The sequence below is a fragment of the Ciconia boyciana genome, chromosome 1 (assembly GCF_034638445.1).
Source record: "Ciconia boyciana chromosome 1, ASM3463844v1, whole genome shotgun sequence".
Lineage (NCBI taxonomy): Eukaryota > Metazoa > Chordata > Aves > Ciconiiformes > Ciconiidae > Ciconia > Ciconia boyciana.
Genome location: NC_132934.1, coordinates 147,539,889 through 147,560,820, shown reverse-complemented (window position 1 = coordinate 147,560,820; position 20,932 = coordinate 147,539,889). Strand labels below are relative to the sequence as shown.

At 37.1% G+C, this 20,932-nt stretch overlaps 1 protein-coding gene across 1 annotated transcript in view; it reads left to right on the top strand.

Moving 5' to 3' along the window:
* MGAT4A (alpha-1,3-mannosyl-glycoprotein 4-beta-N-acetylglucosaminyltransferase A) overlaps positions 1 to 20,932 on the top strand; it is an 85,858-nt gene that overhangs the window by 4,095 nt on the left and 60,831 nt on the right. The window contains exon 2 of the mRNA XM_072849661.1: positions 189 to 503. Within this exon, the coding sequence (XP_072705762.1) occupies positions 410 to 503 (94 nt within the window). The 5' untranslated portion in view covers positions 189 to 409. The remainder of the gene's footprint in view (positions 1 to 188; positions 504 to 20,932) is intronic.

The window sequence follows — 20,932 nt, the reverse complement described above, 5'->3', positions numbered from 1 at the left end:
AACAGAAACCAGACAAATTAATCTAACAAGTTCTATTCCCTGAGCTGAGGCTGAGGCAGTGAGAGGGGGATGCATGTAAGCCACAGTAATGAGTGTATAGTAGTATTTCATGACTGTATTTTGGTACATGGGGGACTCCTGTAAATATTTTTGGCATAATCTGTTAAAATTTTGTTTCCTTTAAACAGGACTAGAAGAATAAAGGGAAGTTTAATTTATGAGAACTATAAGAAAGCTTACAACAGCTTGGAACGGATTGATTTATGATACCTCTGATATGTGAGAGCTACATTTTGTGTTGCTGTTGGCCAGCTGCTGCTGGTGGACTTCAGCTGACTTCATTGCAACAAGCCCAAGAGATAGGTCCTCATCGCTAATAGAACATAAACAAGTGTGATGCTGAAATGAGATGAGGCTCCGAAATGGAACTGTGGCCACCGTGTTAGTTTTCATCACTACTTTCCTCAGTTTGTCCTGGTATACTGCATGGCAAAATGGGAAAGGTAAGTAAAAGGCTCTGAAACCAAATTGACCTTCACATGGCTGTATGGCAGAGGAATGAATAGTACAGGCATGTGCACTGCTGCTGTATGTTAGCAATCTGTAAATTGCTTGTTGTCTAGCTCTGCTCCAGAAGGTATTGCCTTGGTGAGGAATAAACACCTGCTAGTAGATTCAGGAAAATTAACTTAGAGTGATCCTGATTTAAAAAGAAAAAAAATGTATCTGAAGTAAAACAAATGCTGCCATCGGAGGAAGGGGTTGGTCCAGGCTGAATAGTTGTGTTTTGGTGTTGTTTTTTTTTTCCTGGTTTATAGTTGTTGGAAAAACATATGGTCTCTGGTTGGTGTTTTGTTGTGTTTTTTTTCTTTTTTTTTTTTTTTTCCATGTAACATATGGCCAATGGACCGGGCTGGAGAATGTTATTTTTGGTGCTGCTTTCTGTCTTCCCTGATGATTCAGTGATGGCAGTGGCAAACTGCCAATCAACATTGTTGAAAGACTTTTCTTGCTGTCTTTGAAGGAAATGTAAAATATTTCTTGTCAGAGTATGATATAAGAAATAAAGTAATATGAGCAAATTCACCAGGTAATGGCAAATACATCTATTATAATAACATGAGCAATCTCATGAAATAGTCAAGTAACTATTGTGTGTAATAGACTTTTACTTTTTTATATATCTTTGTTGATCTTATTGCACTCCATGTGAACCTTGGAAAATTCAGTTTTTCTTAGTTTCAGGACTGTTTACAGCAGGTAAGAGATTTTGGTTTTGTCCTTCAGTAAAGCAAACAAACTTGTTCAGCAATGGTTTCTAGAAGAAGAAAGGTTTTGGTTTGGGGTTGTTTTTTTTTTTTCCTTTATAAACATCTGATCTCTTGAAACATAGTCTACTATGTCCTTCAAAGAGCAAGTAATTTTGAAACACATATTCTGTCTTAAGTGAGATTGCTACACGGTTTGTTCTGGCTGTTCTGCTGAGAATATTATCGTCAGTTGTACCTCAGGTCCAATAAGAGGAAGCTGAGGTCTTCCAGGAATACTGTCTGTTGTAGCACAGCCAACTTGTAACCCTTATTTAAGTATAAAAGAAGCAGATGAGTTCTGTGGCATATTGAATTTATTTTTTTTTTCCCCATTGGGCACTTGTCGGAGAAGCAGATGCTTTGTGGTGTGATCTCTGCTGTAGCAGTTGGTCAGTAGGCTAGCCTTCTGAATGTAAGCAGCAGGAAAAATGTCAGGTTCTCCAGGTTGTAGTAATATATAGATCTTTTAATTGGACAACAAAAGCGTAGACAAGAAAAGGATATTTGAATAGCACTGTAAGTAGTATTTTCCTCATTCTGGCTAATACCACATTCTCTAGTTAGATTTTTATGTTACTGATTCATTTCTTGCTGAAGAACCGCACAAGAATTTTGCTTTCACTTCAGCAAAGATACATATCTGTGAAATTCTTTCTCATGCTTTTTTTCTTTCTCACTTGACATATGATTTACAAGTCTTGTTCTCTTGTCAAAGCATAACACAAAGAAAAGTCTCCAGTAGAAGAAACAAACAAAAATCTGCTATTTGGAGAGTACTAGTATATATAGCACTTGGTGACAATTTAAGCTTTTGTTGGTCAGACTGCTCAATTTTTTAATACTTTTTTTTTTTTCCATCTGAGTGCTTAGAATCAATACTTTGTTAATGTTGGTATAAAAGTTCTTCATTTATCTTCCAGATCTTGCTGTTGAGCATTAAGATGGTAATTTGTTAAATAAAAATCAGCGTAACAGGGCATCAGTAGTGTGTTAATTAATCATAAATCACAGTTATGAAACTACAGTCTAGATAATTTGCTCTTAAAGTGCTGCTTCAAGAGAAATTTATACATAGAATATTGTTTTTTAAATTTCATTTTACTTTTTAACTTACTTTTAGCATTTTATTAATTTGCATAGATTGTCTAAAACCAACAGATTTGAGTTCATTTAGTACCACGTTTTCAATCAGAGACAATTCTGCACCAATGGAAGAGGTTCAGAAACTGATGATATGTATTTATTAAGAATTTTTTTTTCAAGTTTGATATCATTTTATGTTTATTTAGTAAGCCTTGTGGGATGGTATCTTAATTAGTTGATAACATTTTCATTACAAATTGAGTGGCTCAATTAGAAGCAAATATAGTGCTTCCTGTTCCCATTCTCTGAAAGGCTATGGGGTGTCACATACTCTGATCATCATCTTTTGTTATTTATTACATTTATACAGCATGCACTAGATTCATGTAGGTATTTGTCAGTCTTTGGACAGCAAAGTAAATCCACACTTGGAAAGAAAATACTATTTACATTTTTTAAAAGAAAAAGCAAAACCCCAAATTGCTAGCTTCTCAGTGATAACTAAAATTTTGCTTTTTAAAAGCAGAAGCATAGTGCCTTGTTTCTAACAACCCTAATCCAGTCTTCAAGTGATTAATTTTAATTGAGGAACTAAGATCTCGGATAATTGTCACTTAAAATGCAGAACTATTTGTAGAATAGCAATAAGACTGGGATTATGTGATATTTTTGTACATCATGTCGTCTTCTAGTAAGTATACCTAGTCCCAGTCTATGCAGGATAGGATTTAGACACTTCAAAGTGATACAGATGTTGGTACTAGTTTAAAGTGCAAAAATTTGTCTCTGCAGAACAGTGCTTTACAAACTTTAAGGATATGCTGAAAAGTTGTCAGGAGTTGAAGGAAATACTCTGTCTGAAGTGTCATCACTGGAAACAGCATGTCTTTAGCTTACCCAGTGTTCTGATGATGTAAATAACCTTTCATGGGGCAGATGTTGCTATCTGGATGAAATGGCTAATTACATGGTTTTGCTTTTAAAGTTAACTGTGTTTGAAGAAGGTTGACTGAAATACCTCTGGTCGTTGGAGAGAGTCTTCAAAATTAAGCCAAGATCTTTGTCATTTTCTGGACCCCATGCAATGTCTAGAAGCACTGGAGTTGTAAGGAAGCAGTACAAGCCCTGAATACACCTGGGAAAGACCTCTCCTGTGGGATTCATGAACAAGAGTTGTAAGACTGCTTTCTAAGAGTTAAAAATGTGCTATGGTTAGCACAAATGAAGTAGTTGTTGGAAATCAAATCTTACCAAAATGCAGATTATTTTGGTGCACAGAAGGAGCAGTTTTAAAGGATCTGCAGTCATTTCACATTCACAGTTAGTCAGTTCAGTGTAAGATGTCCTTGAATTCCTCCTAAGACTGAGTTCTTATGCAAGTGATAACTTTATGCTTAACACCATCTCTTTTGACTGAATCGTGCTTTTTGGTACTACTGACCAGCTGAGGGTCACAGGTCTTCACCACCTCATTTGTGAGTTACAGAAAGGCAGTGTTTTTTTATCTTAAAGGCACTACTCTTAAGAAGATCTAACCAGTACAAAACAGTGCTGCATACCTATTACACCAGTCACAAAAATTACATCAAAGCTGTTGTGCACTATGTAGAGAGTGTAGTCTTGATGCTTTGATCTTTAACATGACTAGTGGTCTGAGTACATAATGTGCCAGGAAGATCATTATGCTCCATAATGCTCAAGAACTTCTTCTTCTTGGGTCAACAACCTTCCTGATGCCTGTCACCAGCATGGAAATTGGTAAGGAAGGTAAATAACTTTACTGAATTGGGCCAGGCAGGGTAGGATGAAACTCCTCAGCAAAGCATTCGTCAAATTGCTTCCCATGTTAAAGTCCTACTCTGAACCTGCTGCCTTTGATTACAAAAAAAAAAAGGCATTTTTTTGTTTAAAGTATGCGTGTTTTGTTCTTGGTGATAGATAGTAGTTGGCAGTGTCTTGTGTCACGTTTAGAAGGCATTTGGCTACTTGAAGTGGTGAGGAGGACCTGTATGGAATATGTGTGGTTGAAAATCTGATGCAACTTAACCCTTCAGGATTGTCTAAACTATGTAGTTTTCAGAGCAATCTGTAACTAGTAGTGTATGTCATCTTTTTCCCATGTAAAACATTATTGTTTAACGTTGAAGAATCACTTGAAAAAACTTATCTTTTTCAGTTTATCCAATGGTGTTGTCGTAACTGTAGGATCTCCTCACTGTATGAGGGTGGCTTATTTTGGTACACTGATTTAAATTCACGTGGAAGGACCTCCAAGAGGACTTTTACTTTTGAGATATTTAACTAGCTTCCTAGTTTGCTGAATGTTCACTCATACTTAAGTAATGATGGTTGGAGCTACTGTTTTGTTTTAAGCATGATGTTTTCTCTCATTTGGAGAGAAGATGGCCTGGGCTGTATAATAAAACTGTTATCATCTTTCTCCTCTGGCTGTTTTCATTAGAAAATTCCAAAATTAGAATTACCGCACTGTTTGTCAGCCACAATAATCATAAGTGCTGAAAAATATCTAAACTTAACAAGCATAAGAAAACCTAACTGAGACTAAAACAAAAGGCCTCAGCCAATGGTGGAAAATTTTGGAGTAAGAACCAGGAATTTTAGTTCCCAAAGGGAGAACAGTCCTACAGAACCACGGAGGAAACGGGGCAAGGAGGACAGGAGAGAGAGAGATATATAATTTTTTTTTTTCCCCTTGGTAGTGGTTATGCAAATATTTTCTTTAAAAATAGATCAGAAATCTGAGAGATACGTGTTAGTATTTTGCAACCATAACCTACCTTAGTTTATGCTTTGATCCTAACAGAAACTATTATTGGAGTAAATGCTGATTACAGTCTTTTGGCCACACATTCTGATTTTCAGAGTTATATGCCAATTTCCCACTGATGTGAATTAAGACCGACCAACCGAAAAAATTAAATGGACTACAAACTGGGAAGAGTGGAGGCAGGGGAAGGGAAGGGATGGGATGCTAAAGTAGAAAGTGCATATAACAATTTATGCCAGTCAGCTTGTTTGGGGGAGAAGAGAGGTCTTTTTCTTTTCTGTTAAATAGAAGGGAAGTGTTGGTTTCCTTTGGAAATTCTGTTGCAGATCTTCCAGGAGCTGAAATTAAAGGAAATAGGAGTTTCTTCTTTCTTTTTAACACCAGCACATGAACATTACTCCTGTCTTTGTTTAAAATACGCTTCAAGCTTGGTTTCCAAAACTGACAAATTGGCATGTAGCTTATTGATATTAAAAATAGGAGTTGAATTTCATTAAGGCCAATCAGGAATATAGGTTTGGAATGGTTACTGAGAGTCCTGTGCAGGTAGCGAACATGCTGTCCCAAGTGAATCGAGCAGAAGAGGTATATATCCCAGGTGTTCAGGTGGGCAGTGTTTAAGTCTGCAGTATCTTTGTGTCTGTCTTGTGCCTGATGCAGCAGACCTTCTCTGACACCAGTGATTTTGGTGAGCTGCAGTGGAAAGGATCACAGCCAAAGGGGCTTTTGCAGCACTGCCCTGTCCCCTTGCTTTTTTTGTAACCTGCTAGTTAGGTTAGCTTGACAGTTTATGGTATTCTAAAACTAGGTCGCTACCAGAGCATTTAATGTGAGCAGACTCAGCCAACATTTTGAGGTACTGCTCTTGATTGTGGCCCAGCCCTCAGAGTCGAGGAAAGGCAATACTTTTGCTCTGTCTGGCTTCTCTTAATACTTCTTCAGCCCAAGTTGTCTGTGCTTGCATGACTTCTCCAAAATTCTGGTTGCTGCTCTCATGCAGAGACTATCATATGACTAATTTAGCCAACCCAGGAAAGAAAGTTGTGTGTGACCCAGCTTCCTGAGCAGCTCTAACCCTCACAGCTCTACTGTAAGAGATGTATCTATGAATGCATCTATGAATGTATCTACTAAGAAACCTTTGCAGTGGATTGTAAGCCAGCATGTATTTGTCGTCTTGTTAATAATTCATCTTCCTAGAGTAGTTACAATAGATACAAGGTCACATTTTTAACAGTGAGCAAGGGGGGCTTCGCAATGATCTGTCCTGGTTTTGGTGGTGGTTGATATTTTCCTTAGTGAATCTGGGTGATGAGGGAGAGATTTCTTACTAAATTTCAAACAGCACCATGCTGGGAGGAGCAGCGAAGGCAGGCAGAGAGACTGAAGTTCAAAATAACTTATGCAAATTGGAGACCTAGTCAGGAAGGGGGGGTGAGTGAAGGGTTGAAGGTAGGTGAAAATGCCCCAAATAAAACATGGGGTGCAGTAAAGCAGAAGAAAATCAAATGTATACATAAAGAATGGAGAAGAAATTTGATGTTAGGATTCTAGTTAGGAATGGCAGTTTACTGTAAATCTCATGCTAAATGTGAGTCATGACGTTATTGCAGAAAACAAAATAAATTGAACAGAAAAGGTGTGTTAAGGAAGTAGAGAAGTATGAAGTCTACTACTCCAGCAAGACACAGGAAGTCTTCTTTCTGCTCTGCTTGGCACTGTGTCTACTTCGGGATGGTGCACTGCAAAGGAAATAGATTCATTAGGTGGGGTTCAAAGGAGCAATGTATGATCAAAGTTCTAGAAAATCTACACTGTAAGGGAAGGGTCAGTGTCCTGACATTGCTTAGCTTAAAGGAAAGGTGTGAGAAGAGAGATGGGAAGATAATTTTCAAATATTTTAAAAGTTCTTGAAAAAAAAAAAAGTCATCATCTATTGCTTGTGGCCATAGTGAATAACAGGGTATAAGGGACTGAAATTGAAATGGAGAGCAAGGTTAGGTAGTGGAAAAAGTTTTGTAATGGCAAGTACAGTTACATACTGGAGTAGATTGTTGGGAGGGGTAAAGAATTTCCATGTAGGCATTTTCAAGAACAAGTTAAACCAACGATGACAAGTAAAAGACACCAATACCATGTTTGGTACCAATAGAGATTTAGGCTAGCACAAAAAGAGTGAGTTACACTGGTTTTTAAAGTCAATATGACGCTCCCAAAATAAGTCTCAGGTAGGGAAGACCTACAGCTGGCAGGAATGATCTAACTTTGAACTATCTTGTTGAAATTAGTTTTGAGCAGGGGGTTGGACTAGATGACCCCTAGAAGACCCTTCTAACCTAAGTTATACTGGTATTCTTGAACTTTGCCAAGTTTATCTCGTCTTGTGCCAAGAGTGACATGCCAGTGCATTTCATTACTAAATAATATTGATGTTTGCATGAGATATGTGAGAGTTGCCCTTCATTATCGTAAAATTTGATTCCTTAAAATACATAAAATGTTTGTTTGTATTTTAGCAGATTCACGTAACCTTTTATTGTTAAGGTCCACAGCCCTTTCTATAGCTAGGAACCATGAAAATATTGTGTTAGAAAAATCTCGAAGTGACTTGTTTTTATTTTCAAGTGTGATTTCCCCCGCCCCCATGGTTTAGAGTAGTATCTTATGCAGTAACCTTATTCCTGCTGTGTAATCATGACTTTATTTGCTGCCTGGATAGCAAAAAAGCTTTTTTCATTATTGATACAACCTTTAGGAAATAGAATCCTATAAGTTGTTTCTTTTTAGGATGAGACACTGGTAAGTCTTTAAGTTTTGTTTATAATGTACTATGTTTTGTTTTCCTGAACATGGCAGAAAGTGAATAGAAAGTGGTTTCCTTGCTCACAGTGCAAGGCTTTATTCCAGCTAGTCTCTGCCTAAAAAGCAATTACTCTAGACAGTCTTTTAGAGCTGTGCTTCCAGCTGCTTTTCTGGTTGTCTCCTTGGCTTTCATGCAGCTTTCTGTCTATTCCTGTGGATGCTTCCCATGGATGTGCCACCCATCTATCTAACAGTAAACAACAGAAACCCTATTTTTGCTTGTGGCAGTATATAATTTTACTATCTTATGCTCAAAAATAATTTAAAAGTTTCCTATGCTTATCAAGCATAAATGTTGCTATTGTAGCCCGCAGATACATCATGGTCTTACATATCAACACCATGAACATGTACATTTCCTCAGACAGTTCAGAGATGGGCTGAACTAAATCTTTTTTCTATTACAAATTACTAGTAAAGTAGTTGTGCAAATAAACAGCCCCCATACTTAGTTGCACAGCCCCTAGAGACAAACTGTAGAGGTACTGTTGGGATCACATTTGACTTCCAAGGTGGTTGTTAATTTGCAGCAATGTGGGAGCATGGTGAAGCTTTGATCCCGAGTTGTTTGCAAGCAGGACAAGTTAGAATATGATACTGGAAACAGAGCTCGTTCAGAACAGTTGTCAAGGCACAAAGAAACAAGGAGCATCAGCAACCTCAACCCACTAGCACGTGTGGAAACAATAATCAAAATTCTGCAGTGCTTGAATTTTGTGCTCAAGCTAATAAGAACTTCTAAAAGTTTCATCTCTGAGAATAGCGTTGTTAATTGTGAGGTGGTAGCACTCTTCTGACCAGTTATCTTTTGATAGATGAATTTTTTTCTAATGTATTAAAATGCTGAACATTTGACTGTGGATCTACCATTAATAATCTCATTTTAACTTAGGAAGCTAGCTTTTCTTGCTGTAGTTCCTGGCTTGTATGTGTATGTTTTGTTGCTTTCTGAGGGGAGGGAAAGGAATGGTTTAAAGTAAGAGTGTCATGATTTACGTGTACAGAAACTCACAGAGTTATTGACAATTCTGTGGTAGAAACAAATGATATTGAAGTTTTTCAGAAGCTTTCAGGTTGTCAGAACTGAATGGTGGCTTTTTCTTTCTGTGTCATAGCTCTACTGTCCTGTGTGCTTTGTTTCCTTGATGCATTGGTCTGTAGCTGAGTTAATCCATCTGAGAATATACAGCATCTTAACTCTCAAAATCTGAACCCTGAATGTTCAACAGTGTGTAAGCATATAATATGATGATTCTTGCATTTTCACCTGGGTTTTCCTGGACATGACTTCTTTTTCTTCATGGAAATCTTGCCTGGGCAGAAATCCTTCAGCTGCAGAGCCTGTTAGCCCCGGATGGGTGGATGCTGCTGCACAGGCATCATGTTGCTGACCAGGTTACTGCATGACCAGAAATCCCAATTGTGTACACAGAGATTGTTTAAGTGTGCACAGTAAGTGACACCTTTGGGAAGTTTCATGTAAGTTCATATTTATGATAAGTAGTTGCTGAGCAATTATGCAATAGTCCACATGCTTTTGGGATGTCTGAGAGGGATCAACCACTCAGTTACTGCCTGGTTGGTTGGCATATGTGCTGTGAGTTGCATTCTGGAGGATGTACAGAGGTGCATGTGTTGTAGAGTTTGTTTGGGTGGAAGTGTCAGGGTTAAACATTTTCACTTTGTGCAAATGTATCTGTTGATCAGGGATGCTCCAGATAGACACAGGGGAGACCTTTCTGAAACTCCCATGTGTAGACATGTGATGGTAGAATAACTGTTTTCTTTTCTGATGTAAATGGGACACACACATTCATAGGTAGAGATGACCTTTTTAGGTCAGGGCTCATTTTTCCTTGTTCTCCTCCACACTGCTTTACTGAGAAGGCAGCTGTATACAATAAATGTGCAATTTTATAGTATACGGAGACACTGAAAAAGAGACTAATGCTAGGCCCTGTATTTGTAATATGTTGCTTTAAACCTAACTGTATTTAACTTGGTTTGATAAAATTTTTAACTTGGAATGAGCTATAACTGAATGGAAGACTTTTCTCTTTCTCTTGTATTTTGAGGATCCAGAGATGAGTTGCATCGGGTTTTGTGGTATTTTAGCTATGCGTAGATTGCAGTGATCAAAGATTTGAATTGGGTGAAGTTAAGAGTTTGTCCTTATGCAGGAAAAAAATTGATGCTAGGACATTCACAGTATGTTTGTATATTTAGTACCAATGGCTTTAAGTTGTTCTCTGGTGCAGTCGTAATGATAAACTAATGACTCAGATAATGAAAGTAGGATGGCTGTGGTTAACTTTTTTCAAAAGTTGAAATGTCACTGCAGCTTCTTTTGCCTTAAGACATGCCGCTGTATCCTCTTTTTCCCTCTGTCACTCCTTCATAGTATTTTTTTTAGTCTGTCCTACTCACTTGGTTCAAATTTGGTGTTGTCATTAACACTGTATTCCTGTAAATTTTGAGGAAACAGGCTGTCAGGACGAGGACAGAGCTTCCACTTGGCCTTATGGAGGGAAGACCTGGAGCTCAGCAGCAGTGTTGGGCTTTGCTAGCTGGGCAGCCACTGCTCACATTCCCGCTGACCATGCAATGGGCACAGAGCTCTGTCTGCTGCAGCACTGCTGTCTTTTGCTAGTGGTTAAAGGCAGATGCTGTTAATGCATGGAGGAAGTATGTGTATGGGAAGACATACACGGGGGACAGTGTGAAGAGTTGTGTGCCAATGTGAATGCTGGTTCTGCTGGCTGGGGTTATAGTAGCAGAGGAATGGAGGGTCCTGGGGTGTGGACAGGAGTCTTGGGGAAGAGCTGGGGCCACTGGGATAGAAGTCCCTGTAAGTGAGAAGGGGTGGAAACAGCTGTAGGAAAACAAATCTGTGAAACTTGCGTGGATGGAGTACCTATGTTCGGGTTTGGGTGTTCCCTGCCTGCCCCACAATCTTGGCTCTCACTAGGCACGCAAAATTACCAGAGTGCCAGGTAAGAGAGCTGTTTTAAATAAAACTCAAGCAGACATTTACACATAAATTGTATATATTAGTTTTTGATTCTTCATGATACTGCTGGTTTAATCCTACTTCAAAGTATAGAACAAACTACTTTTGATTGTGTTCACGGGTGTATTTTTGTACTTGGTCCTCTTTTGAATTAGTGGAGAATAGCCTTCTGTGTCTGGCAAGAGTCTGTGCTTAAGCTGTTTGCTTTTATCTGTATCTGGTCTTGTGGTGCCTCTTACCTACTGTACATGTTTACTGTTGTTGTTAAATGTGCCATAGAGGAAAAAGGCATTAATGGCTTCTGTGCTGTGTTGTTTATTGAGATGTTATAGATGCATTTTACAAATGGAAATTAAATGTAGGAGGCTTAAGATAGTTAAGATGTTAAGATAAAGGAGGTGTTGCCATTTGTGGTATTTAAGTGAAACTGTAGAGTTGGTGGCTGATGCAGTTGACTCTACCCTTCATTCTCAAAAAAAGCTTTATAGCAGATTGATTTATATACTGCAATAATGGCATAAAAGTAGTGGGACACTTAATAGAAACTTCTATCCTATGGCTGTATTGATTTGCGCCTTTCAAATGTAAAAATGGAATTTTACATATAATTTCTGTAATGCAAAAAGTTTTTTGAAGAATCTTTAGCAAAAACCAAAGCCTTTCCTGTAAGGGGAAAATCAAAATATATTTTATTTCAATTCATCTTTATTAAGATGTGGTTTATAGCCACATGATGCTTCTTGGATCTCTTCTTCTGTGGGAATAATCCTACACTGTGCTAGTTCTTCCACAAAGTCTTTGCTTCCTTGTTACAGAAGGGATTAAGATGAAAGTTATAATTCTACTCAGAAACCTTAACCCATTTGAAATACAAATGGAACCACATTTCCCTGTGGTGTTGTAGCATCACAAATTAATGTTCAATAATATTGATGAAGAGTAGTGTAATGGGAAAATAATTAAAAATATGTAATTAACACAGTGATTTGGGAATGTTAAACAAAAATATTAATTTTCTGCACTGAGTGTTTTGGAGACTCTGTACTTCTCACAAAAAAAATTAAAAATGTCAGCTTCTTGTACCATGTGATGTATTCCAATGGTCTTAGTCAAGTCTAACTAGAAACCAAGTAGTGCCTTCTCTAACCTTGTGAAAACATGTTTGTTGCTGGTTCTAGACCATTCTTTTCCTGTTTACGGCTTCATTTGCCATGATTGAAATTCTGATCTGTTAAAGTATATTATTTGTTCTGGCATTTGCATATGACATAAACAAACATGTTTGTTCATCCTGCCCCCCCCCCCCTTGATTTTTTTTAACCTTTTACTCATTTTCTTTTTATTCATTTGAAAGTTGTCTGTGAAATGATGACAAAACAAATATGATACATAGAGACCATGTGAGAGTTGAGATTCAGCTAGTTTCAGGTGTCTAGCTAGGGTTGAATTTTGAATGGGTGTAATGCCATAATTGCAGGCTTGAGATACACCAGTGCTCACAATTGCTTATTGATTAGCATGATGGTCATCTCTAAACCATACCTGATTCTGTGTTGATTTTTTTTTTCAAATGCAGACCTAGCTGTGTGCATTATAATGCTCCTCCTAACTAGAATTTAAGTCTGTCATCAATATTCCCTGAATTATGGTTATTATTTAAGACGCTTGGGTGCTTCCCAAACGAAAAGTACTAAACTTGCACCTTATTCTCAATTTTTAACCAAGAATCTTTTATTTTATGCTTTGAATCAGAAGGTCCCTCAGCACTAGGCACTATGGGAGGCACTGGCTGGCTTTGGTTCCAGCTGTATAGTTAATGTTGTGTTATGTTAGCAACACAGTTTACTGGTGTAACAAGAGCTGGAGAAGGGAAAAAAGTAAGTTGGTTTCAGATCAGTCAGTTTTTTGAATTTTCTTATGTGTAGTACATCATGAATACAAGGAATAATATGTGTAACCTTTGACTAAAACTTTGTCTCTTTAATCTTAAAATATAGCTGTAACTGTTAAAGCAGGAAGTTGATGTGGGGGCCTCAAATATGTAAAAGATTTTCTAAAAGTGTAGAATACAGGTTCAGTTGATGACTGGCTGTTTGCAAGATGTGAGTGACAGGATTAGAGGAAGCTTGAATGATTACCAAATTGATTTGGAAAATTGGTTTACTGTTTATACACCCTAGTTTGGATAATAAAAATTTTCAATAAAAATGTTTTTACTGTGAGCTTTTATGGAAACTTGTTTTCTCTTTCAAATCTCTTTTCTAGTTTTAACTTATCAATTCGATAACAAGGAGAACCAAAGACCCTACTTTCATGAATTCTGTTATGGCAGAAAACACTATTTTAGTAAACTGAATTAGAAATTCAGTAGCTTATAAAAAGGTGGTATGCAGAGAAATATTTTTCATTAAAAAAAAAAAAAAAACCAAACAAACCAAAGCCAAAAAACCCTCCAGGAATTTGAGACCACTAGATAGCATGAATGTTTTTATTTGATATCTTAATACAGGTATATGTGTTTGCTTGTAGGAAGTAGCTGAAAATACTATCTGATTGAGGTCTGAGGAGAAACATGAGATTTTACAGATGACTTGTAGTCAAACTGACTGTAAGGGCTTGAATTACCTAAAGGGTAATTACATTTGTTTACACTGTCAGCAAATCTGTAAGTATTTCAGGTGAAGGGGTTGTCTCTTCTTCTCTTTTAACAGATGTGAAAGAATTGTGTTTTACCAGGGTTAGATTTTGGTATTATTTTTAATGCTGAAATTACAATACCACACAGAGATGCTGATCGTTACATTATAAAGCCGCACTCTGCTAGGATCAGCATAAGCAGTTATGGCTTCTTTCATATGTCTTGTTAGAAATGAGCATAATTAGCTATTATGTAGTTTTAAGAAGATATTCTAGTTTATTGGTAGCAATAAAGTATTTAAACTAAATGATGGAAACAAACACAATAAATGTATGCAACATTTATGCTTAATGCACGCATTTCTGCAGAAATGTACAATAGATTGTTTTATCTTAATGCGTTAAAAAAATGCAGTGGGAATGCTTTCTTTCAGCTAATGTGCTTTAGTCTTTCAGAGTTGCCAAGAATGCAGGCTAGATATCGACCTATCCTATATCTTAAAAGTAAAGTGTGTTTCAGTGCTATGATTGTAATGCTTGCCTAAACGGGACCTTCATGCTTGCTTGAGCAGTAGATCTTCTCCATAAGATTTTAGTCAGAGTTGTAGTGTGGCTTTTTAATTGGCAGTTAGTTTGAAAAAATAATCATGACATAATGATCTTTGTAAAAGCTGTCACTGGAAATTGTGTTCCTGTTTTTGAGGTAATACTGTGACGTTATTGTTGACCACTTCCTAGTTTCTTTTACGCTGTAGTACACTTTGAGTCTTGTGCAAGACAAATAAGAAATATCAAAGTGGAGGGTTTTGGTGAAGGTTGTTCTGACACTGTAAAGAGTTAATGTCCAAATTATATGAATTCAATGGATTGCATACCCAGCTGAGCTCTTCTTTTCTTAATTTCTTAAACTGAACTCTTTGTGATATGTATGTCTACAACAGAAGTTGCAATAATTTTCCTTGTACAGCTTTGCATTTTGGCAATAGAATCTGTGAAGCTTTTATTTATTCCTTAGTGTTTCTATTCAGGGCTAGAGATGTGTTAAGTGCTGATTGCTTATTGTGGAACTGATTTAGCATATGATTTCAGTGACCTTTTTATATGACTTTCCCTTTAAAGAAGGAATGCTAGCAAAGTTGACAGTGCTTCTTAGCACTGGGAATAAAATAAAAACCAAATAGCTGGAACCTCAAAAGCCCTGAGGATTATATTCATCCATAGGGTCCTGGGCAGTGTTGTTTACTGGGCAAAGAAGTGTGAATGCTTGTTAACAGTCAGACCAGGACAAAGAAATTGCAAATATGAGATTTCTTTATTTTTGTTCCATCACTGTAGCTTGCTGTTCTTTGTTTTAAAAGAAGACCTTCAGCTCAAGTGCTGCCAATAACTCTTCTCAAACAAATCATGTTTTAATTAATTATCCTTATTGTCTGAAGCCAATGCACAGACAAAACACCATATGCTTCTGTTGACTTGACCTCCTTAGTCGTGGGTGTCTGGATTTTCTGATACATTATTCTTTTTATTCCTTGTGTCCAAAGGAACGTTTAGACCCTCTGTAAACCCTCATCAGTGGAGATCTGAGAGTGGTTTCATAGTGGGTTTTATAACTGTATAGGAAACTTTCTAAAGTGTGACCTTTCTGTATTGAACAATTTGTGTATGGAGGCAAAGGTGAGCAATTGCATCTGGAGACATTTAAAGCTGTTCCTGGCTGCTCTATCCAGCTATTAAAATACACCTTAAGTAAATCATTCATCAGTTGTCACAACTTCAGTTTGGCTTCTTTGGCTTTCTGATTGCTTAGGATTGTTTCTCCTCTGGGAAAATGTTTTATTCTGTGGCTTTTTAGAAAAAAAAAAAGAAACCAAAACCAAACCTGCCTGGTGTACTACTTCATGCTTCCATTTTGATTGATAAGATGGAGCATTTTTAGTGTATTTATATTAAAGATGTAAAAAATGGGGGGGAAGCGGCTTCGCAGAGTCTGATCTGTTTTGTCCTCCCATTTTTCTGCTGTGTTTGTATGTGTGGAATCTCTGAGAAAGCAAGGGGTTTTCAAAAGAATGTCTACAAGTAAATTGATTCTGAAATGTACATTTCAAAATAGGAAGGTTTTACCAGTTGATATTACAAAGGATCATATTCAGATTGCTTTAAAAATTTAGTGAAAACAACTTCAGCTCCTGCTGCAAAGGAATGTTTAAACAAAAGTATCTGGACTGAGATTGGATCAGGTCCTGAAAGTTTCAAAGCAAACATTTCAGACTTGTGCTAGTGCATTAGAATTGGAGAGAACAAAAAACATTATTTGTTTATACAGATCCTTGAAGTGCAAAATGTGAACAAGTTGCAATGAAAAATTAAGTAATTATAATTCTTGGGTTAATTTTAAAAAATAAAGTTAGGAAAAACCTGCAGAACCTTCACTCAAAAATATGCTGTTCTTCACAATGAAAGCTACTTGAATAAGCATTTTTAAAAATACTTCTAGTCCCAATAAGTACATTTCTATGTGGAAAACAAGGGCAATAAACAGTAATTCTACCGGATTGTTTTGGTAGATTGAAATACGGGATTGCTGAAGTGACCTGTCAATTTGAGTAACAAGATTAGGGACAAAAGAATGACTTGCCCACTTTTTTTCCTAAATCTCGATACAAGACCTTTTTTGTTTGTTTCATGAAGCAGAAAATGTTTTGTCATGATTAGTGGGATGTATTTTTCATATGTAAATAATCTACCTTAATTTACTGTCTTTAATTCCACAATAATATAAAACAATTGCATATTCTCTAATACCTTCAAAATAATAAAATAGCTTTATGAATAGGCATAGCTACAAGCTCTGTAACTAAAAAGGCCCACAGGATCAAGTGTTCAAAGAGGACTGATAAAATTTGACCTTGAGCAGTTTTCTTCAGAGCTTTTATTTATAGCATGCCTGTTGTTAGCATTTACAGTATACTGCTTTATTCTGTATTTGCATGGTTGATTACTTTTCTGTTTCAGATTTTATAACTCATCATAACTTGCTTATAAAAGGTTTTAATTTCACTTAAGAGCAAGGAAGCTAATTAGCTTAAGGGGAGTAGTCATCCATGGTAATATATTGTAACATTTCAAGGACACCATATATCAGCTTTTAGGCAGTTTTGAGACAAAATCAGAATCTGATTTGTAAGCACACTCGTGATTTAATTTTTGGGGGCAAATTTTGTGAAGAACTTCTTTACTCTTCACTGTTTGGCATTGGTTATAGCTATGATTTGTGCCTATGTACAGGTTCTGACGCTTAATAATTACCCCAGCTTGTTACAATGTTTTGCTATTTTTATAAGCCTAAGTGTCACAGGTGGTTTCTGGACATCTTTAATATATCTCTTGTGTGGACAGAGCTTTTTTGGCCATGCCTGTCTGATTGGTTTGACAATTCCTCTGCTTGCCTCTCCTCAGTCGGACATTTGAGAATGTAGTGCTTGATTTATGCCTCATGAATATCTTCTGAGCTCTGGAGTCACTTCCAAAGGGCAATGGAAGCAATGTTTGTATTTCCTCAGTAAATGCCACTATGTATTTCTTGTCTGTGCATCTTTATGTGGATGCTGAATGATTGTACAGTGCAGTGAGAGCAGGATTTTGTATCACAGTATTGGGTAATTGTATTTACAGTTACATTTTGCAAAACCCATGCAAAATAGGAAATCTAGCCTTTGTCAAAAAAAGTGTCAGCTTTAAGATAAAGTTGCAAATTACTTAAGTGCTAGTGTAGTAAGAACTTCTTTTGACTTACTAGAGGAATTCAGTCTTTCTTTTTTTTGACTGACATTGGAAATAATTTAGTCTGCCACATAGTCTGCCACTTGCATAGCAGGATTTTAATTTAAAAGGATATCTATTTGTGAGGGACAAAGATGACTATTTGATCAGGTGATACTGCAAATGTGATAGCTTGTAAGGTACTTAGATATTATGGATCAAGCATGGTCTAAAAAAAAACATGTTGCATACATCTCTGTGGGAGTGAAGTGCGGGTCAGTGCAGGTATTGTCATGACTTACTGGATACTGATTTACTTGATACCACAATTTCATGGATCACATAAAGCATCTGAACTGATTTTAGGGGAAGTGTAGAACTTACTTTTTCACCTTACATAGCTGAAACAAAGAAATGTTCCTGTAAAAGCTATGCCAGATTGAATTGGCTGGCATGTTGACAAATCACTAATTCATTGAAGAGCAGCCTGCTCTTGCTACACCCACTGACTATATAAAACTCAGTGTGGAAGCTCTCTGTCCATTAAGACCTCTATTTTGTATCACCCTGTAAATTGATCAACATCCTTGATGCATGTGTAATGAATTAATACACGAAGCTTGTTACTATCTCTGGCCTGTGGCATGATGGTAACTACTGTGGGGTTTTTATAATGGGAGTAAATGAGTTGTGGAATAACTAATCACAAAAGTACCTGAATTAGCACTTACTACAGCGTATTCTCACAGATTCAAACATTTATTTAATGGCATTAATAACTCTTCAACAGACTATACACAAAAATGAGACATTTGCTGTGGAACCTTTAACTTTTAGCACAATTTGCTTCAGCTGAAGTCTTTTTTGGGTTTTTTTTGGTTTTTTTTTTTTTTTTTCAGAAAGTGCAGGCTATGTTGGTTTTGAGTGAGGGTCTAAGGAGAGGGAACCCTGGGGCTGGAAGAAGAAAACTGAAAGGGTTGTCACTAGGGTGGGCCATAAACTTAACTGTTACATTGATGAATTTGGTACTGTTGCCAGTGAGACGCTGTTCATTTGAATAATGATTTGAATATCCCCCTCTTGGATACAGGAAAGGTCCTGCCGCATCAGGTATCTGTTCCTGCTCTTACCTGTTTACTAATTGAATATTTGTGTGCAATGCTTTGTTGCCAACGAAAGCCTTTTGTCTGTGTGTCAGATGGCAGTCAATTCTTCCTGTTCCTATTTAATGAACAAAGAGAGTGAGAGGTTTCAAGAGTTCAGTTGGGTAAGAGCAGGAAATATAAATCAGGCCTACAATGTGATAAAGCTAAGCCCTCTGTACTTGTGTTGCTGTCTTTTATGAGTGCCAAATCTGTGGCTGATTACCTTTTTCTCTATGTGGCAGATCCATCACTTTGGGTATTTACCTGATTTGCAGTTTGAAGGAAGACTCAAGTGCCTGCTGTTGATATGGAAAGGTCATAAAGCTTTTCCTGGTCTTGTCTGATGCATCTGCCTTTGGAGACAACCAGCCATACCACCACAGAGCTCTAGAGTAAATTATAGCTTGCCTTTTTTTTTTTTTTTAAAATACAGTCACCTTAGTTCAGTATGTTCTATTTCTAGTTGTCAAAATGGCCTGTGATTTAACATATTTGTGAACCTGCTTGATTGGTAAGATAAATAACAGCCTGCAAAGCTTTCATACTGCTTTTTATGTTGTAGATGGTGCTTCTTTGAGCAGACAGTAAAAGGCTTTCCTTGAGGGAGAATGGTAACACTAACTGAGAATCACTGAAACATTCTTGGGGTTTGTAAGGGTCTTCATGCAATTCTGTTTTCTTCTACCTTCCCCCTCACCAAAAAAAAAAAGGCGGGGGGGCATATTACACAGCAGCCACAGATCTGTGTTTTCTTGTAGTGAGTGGCATGGTTTTTACTGGAGTCACAGGCTATCATACTATGGCTGTTGCAGGCTACATGGAGCCAGAAACTTTGCAGAGATTGCCAGAAATGCAAACTTCCCTTTTCAGAGAGTTTCTGGACCTTTGTCCACTATTTAGCCCATTTCTTGAGAGGCATCTCTAGAGGGTCACAAACATCTCTGATTCTGTAGTGCCTGTACCTCCTTTCCCTGGTGCAATGTTAACAAAGATGGATGCATATGCATATCATCTCAATACGTGCTCCTCTGTGTTCCTCTTCTGCTACTGCCTAAGATATGTAAATAAAATCTTCTGAATTCTCATATATCAATATAAGTACAGCTTTGGTCAAGACTGTCATGTACTTACATGCTCTCAAGAATATTAAATTGCACCTTCAACCTCATTGGTGGATCTAAGTACTTCTTCAGCCTTCTAAATAGTGAATTGAGTATTTTCTGGTGATTGTTGCTTTAATAATACCAGTATCTTGACCAGGAATCCTGTTCAACTGTACTTTCTGTACAGTTTGAAACCCATATATATATGGGTTTCAAAAGTGCATTGTGATTGAAGGTTAGGTGCCTAGGTTCTTTCTTTGATACTGACCCATCTCCATTTCCTTTGTGGGTGGTTTATGGTGAAACTTCAAATAGTTAGAGGCAGCAGAATTTTGCTGATTCTATAGATGTCTGTACTCCATTCAATTTAAAAGTGCACCCAAAGTAGTTTCCTCACATAGTTTTCATAATAGAATAGACTATTTCAGTTGAAAAGGACCTACAACGATCACCTAGTCCAACTGCCTGACCAATTCAGGGCTGACCAAAAGTTAAACCATGTTATTAAGGGCATTGTCCAAATGCCTCTTAAACACTGAAGGCTTGGGGCATTAAAAAATTTCATTTTGCTAAAAAAAAATCCATGAAGAAAAAACTAAGAGCTGTTGATGATTTTTAATGGCACTGAAGCTGAATAGCCATAGAATTTCTTTGGTTGTGTTTCCAGGGTATTTTTGCCATTTTGTTGTTCAGTATGTGTTTCATTTGGAATTATGATACAGCAATCATTCTGCCAGTGCAGGTAATTTACCTACAATTCAGACTTCTTTTGCTATTTTAGTTGAGCTGAGATAATCTGCAAAATGCTTTTGTAAATTCAAACTGCAGCATGTTTTCTTGTTCCTTTACCTTGATGCCCTTTTTTTATCCCAAGGGAAAGCTCTTTGCTCTTAGAAATAATGGGTTCAGAAGCTCCACATTGAACTTAGGAAATTGGCACCTGGTTTAAAACTTAGCTTATGAGCTGTCTAAATTTGGAGCAAAAATCAAATGATGTAATCGAGACTGTCTGTGTCTAAGAGGAGAATGGACTGAGTTTGTAACTTAGGCTAATGGTGTCTTTTTGGAATGACTTTGTTTTAACAGTTGTTTAGTAGGAGAACCATAAATAACCCAGAGAAGGAAGAGTAGGCTGAGAGCTGAGATTCCATCTCTGGTCAAAAACTTGCAAACCTTCACAGTTTGATTTGAATTTTTAATTTTCAAAATACTGCATCAACTTTCAAGTGAGCTTG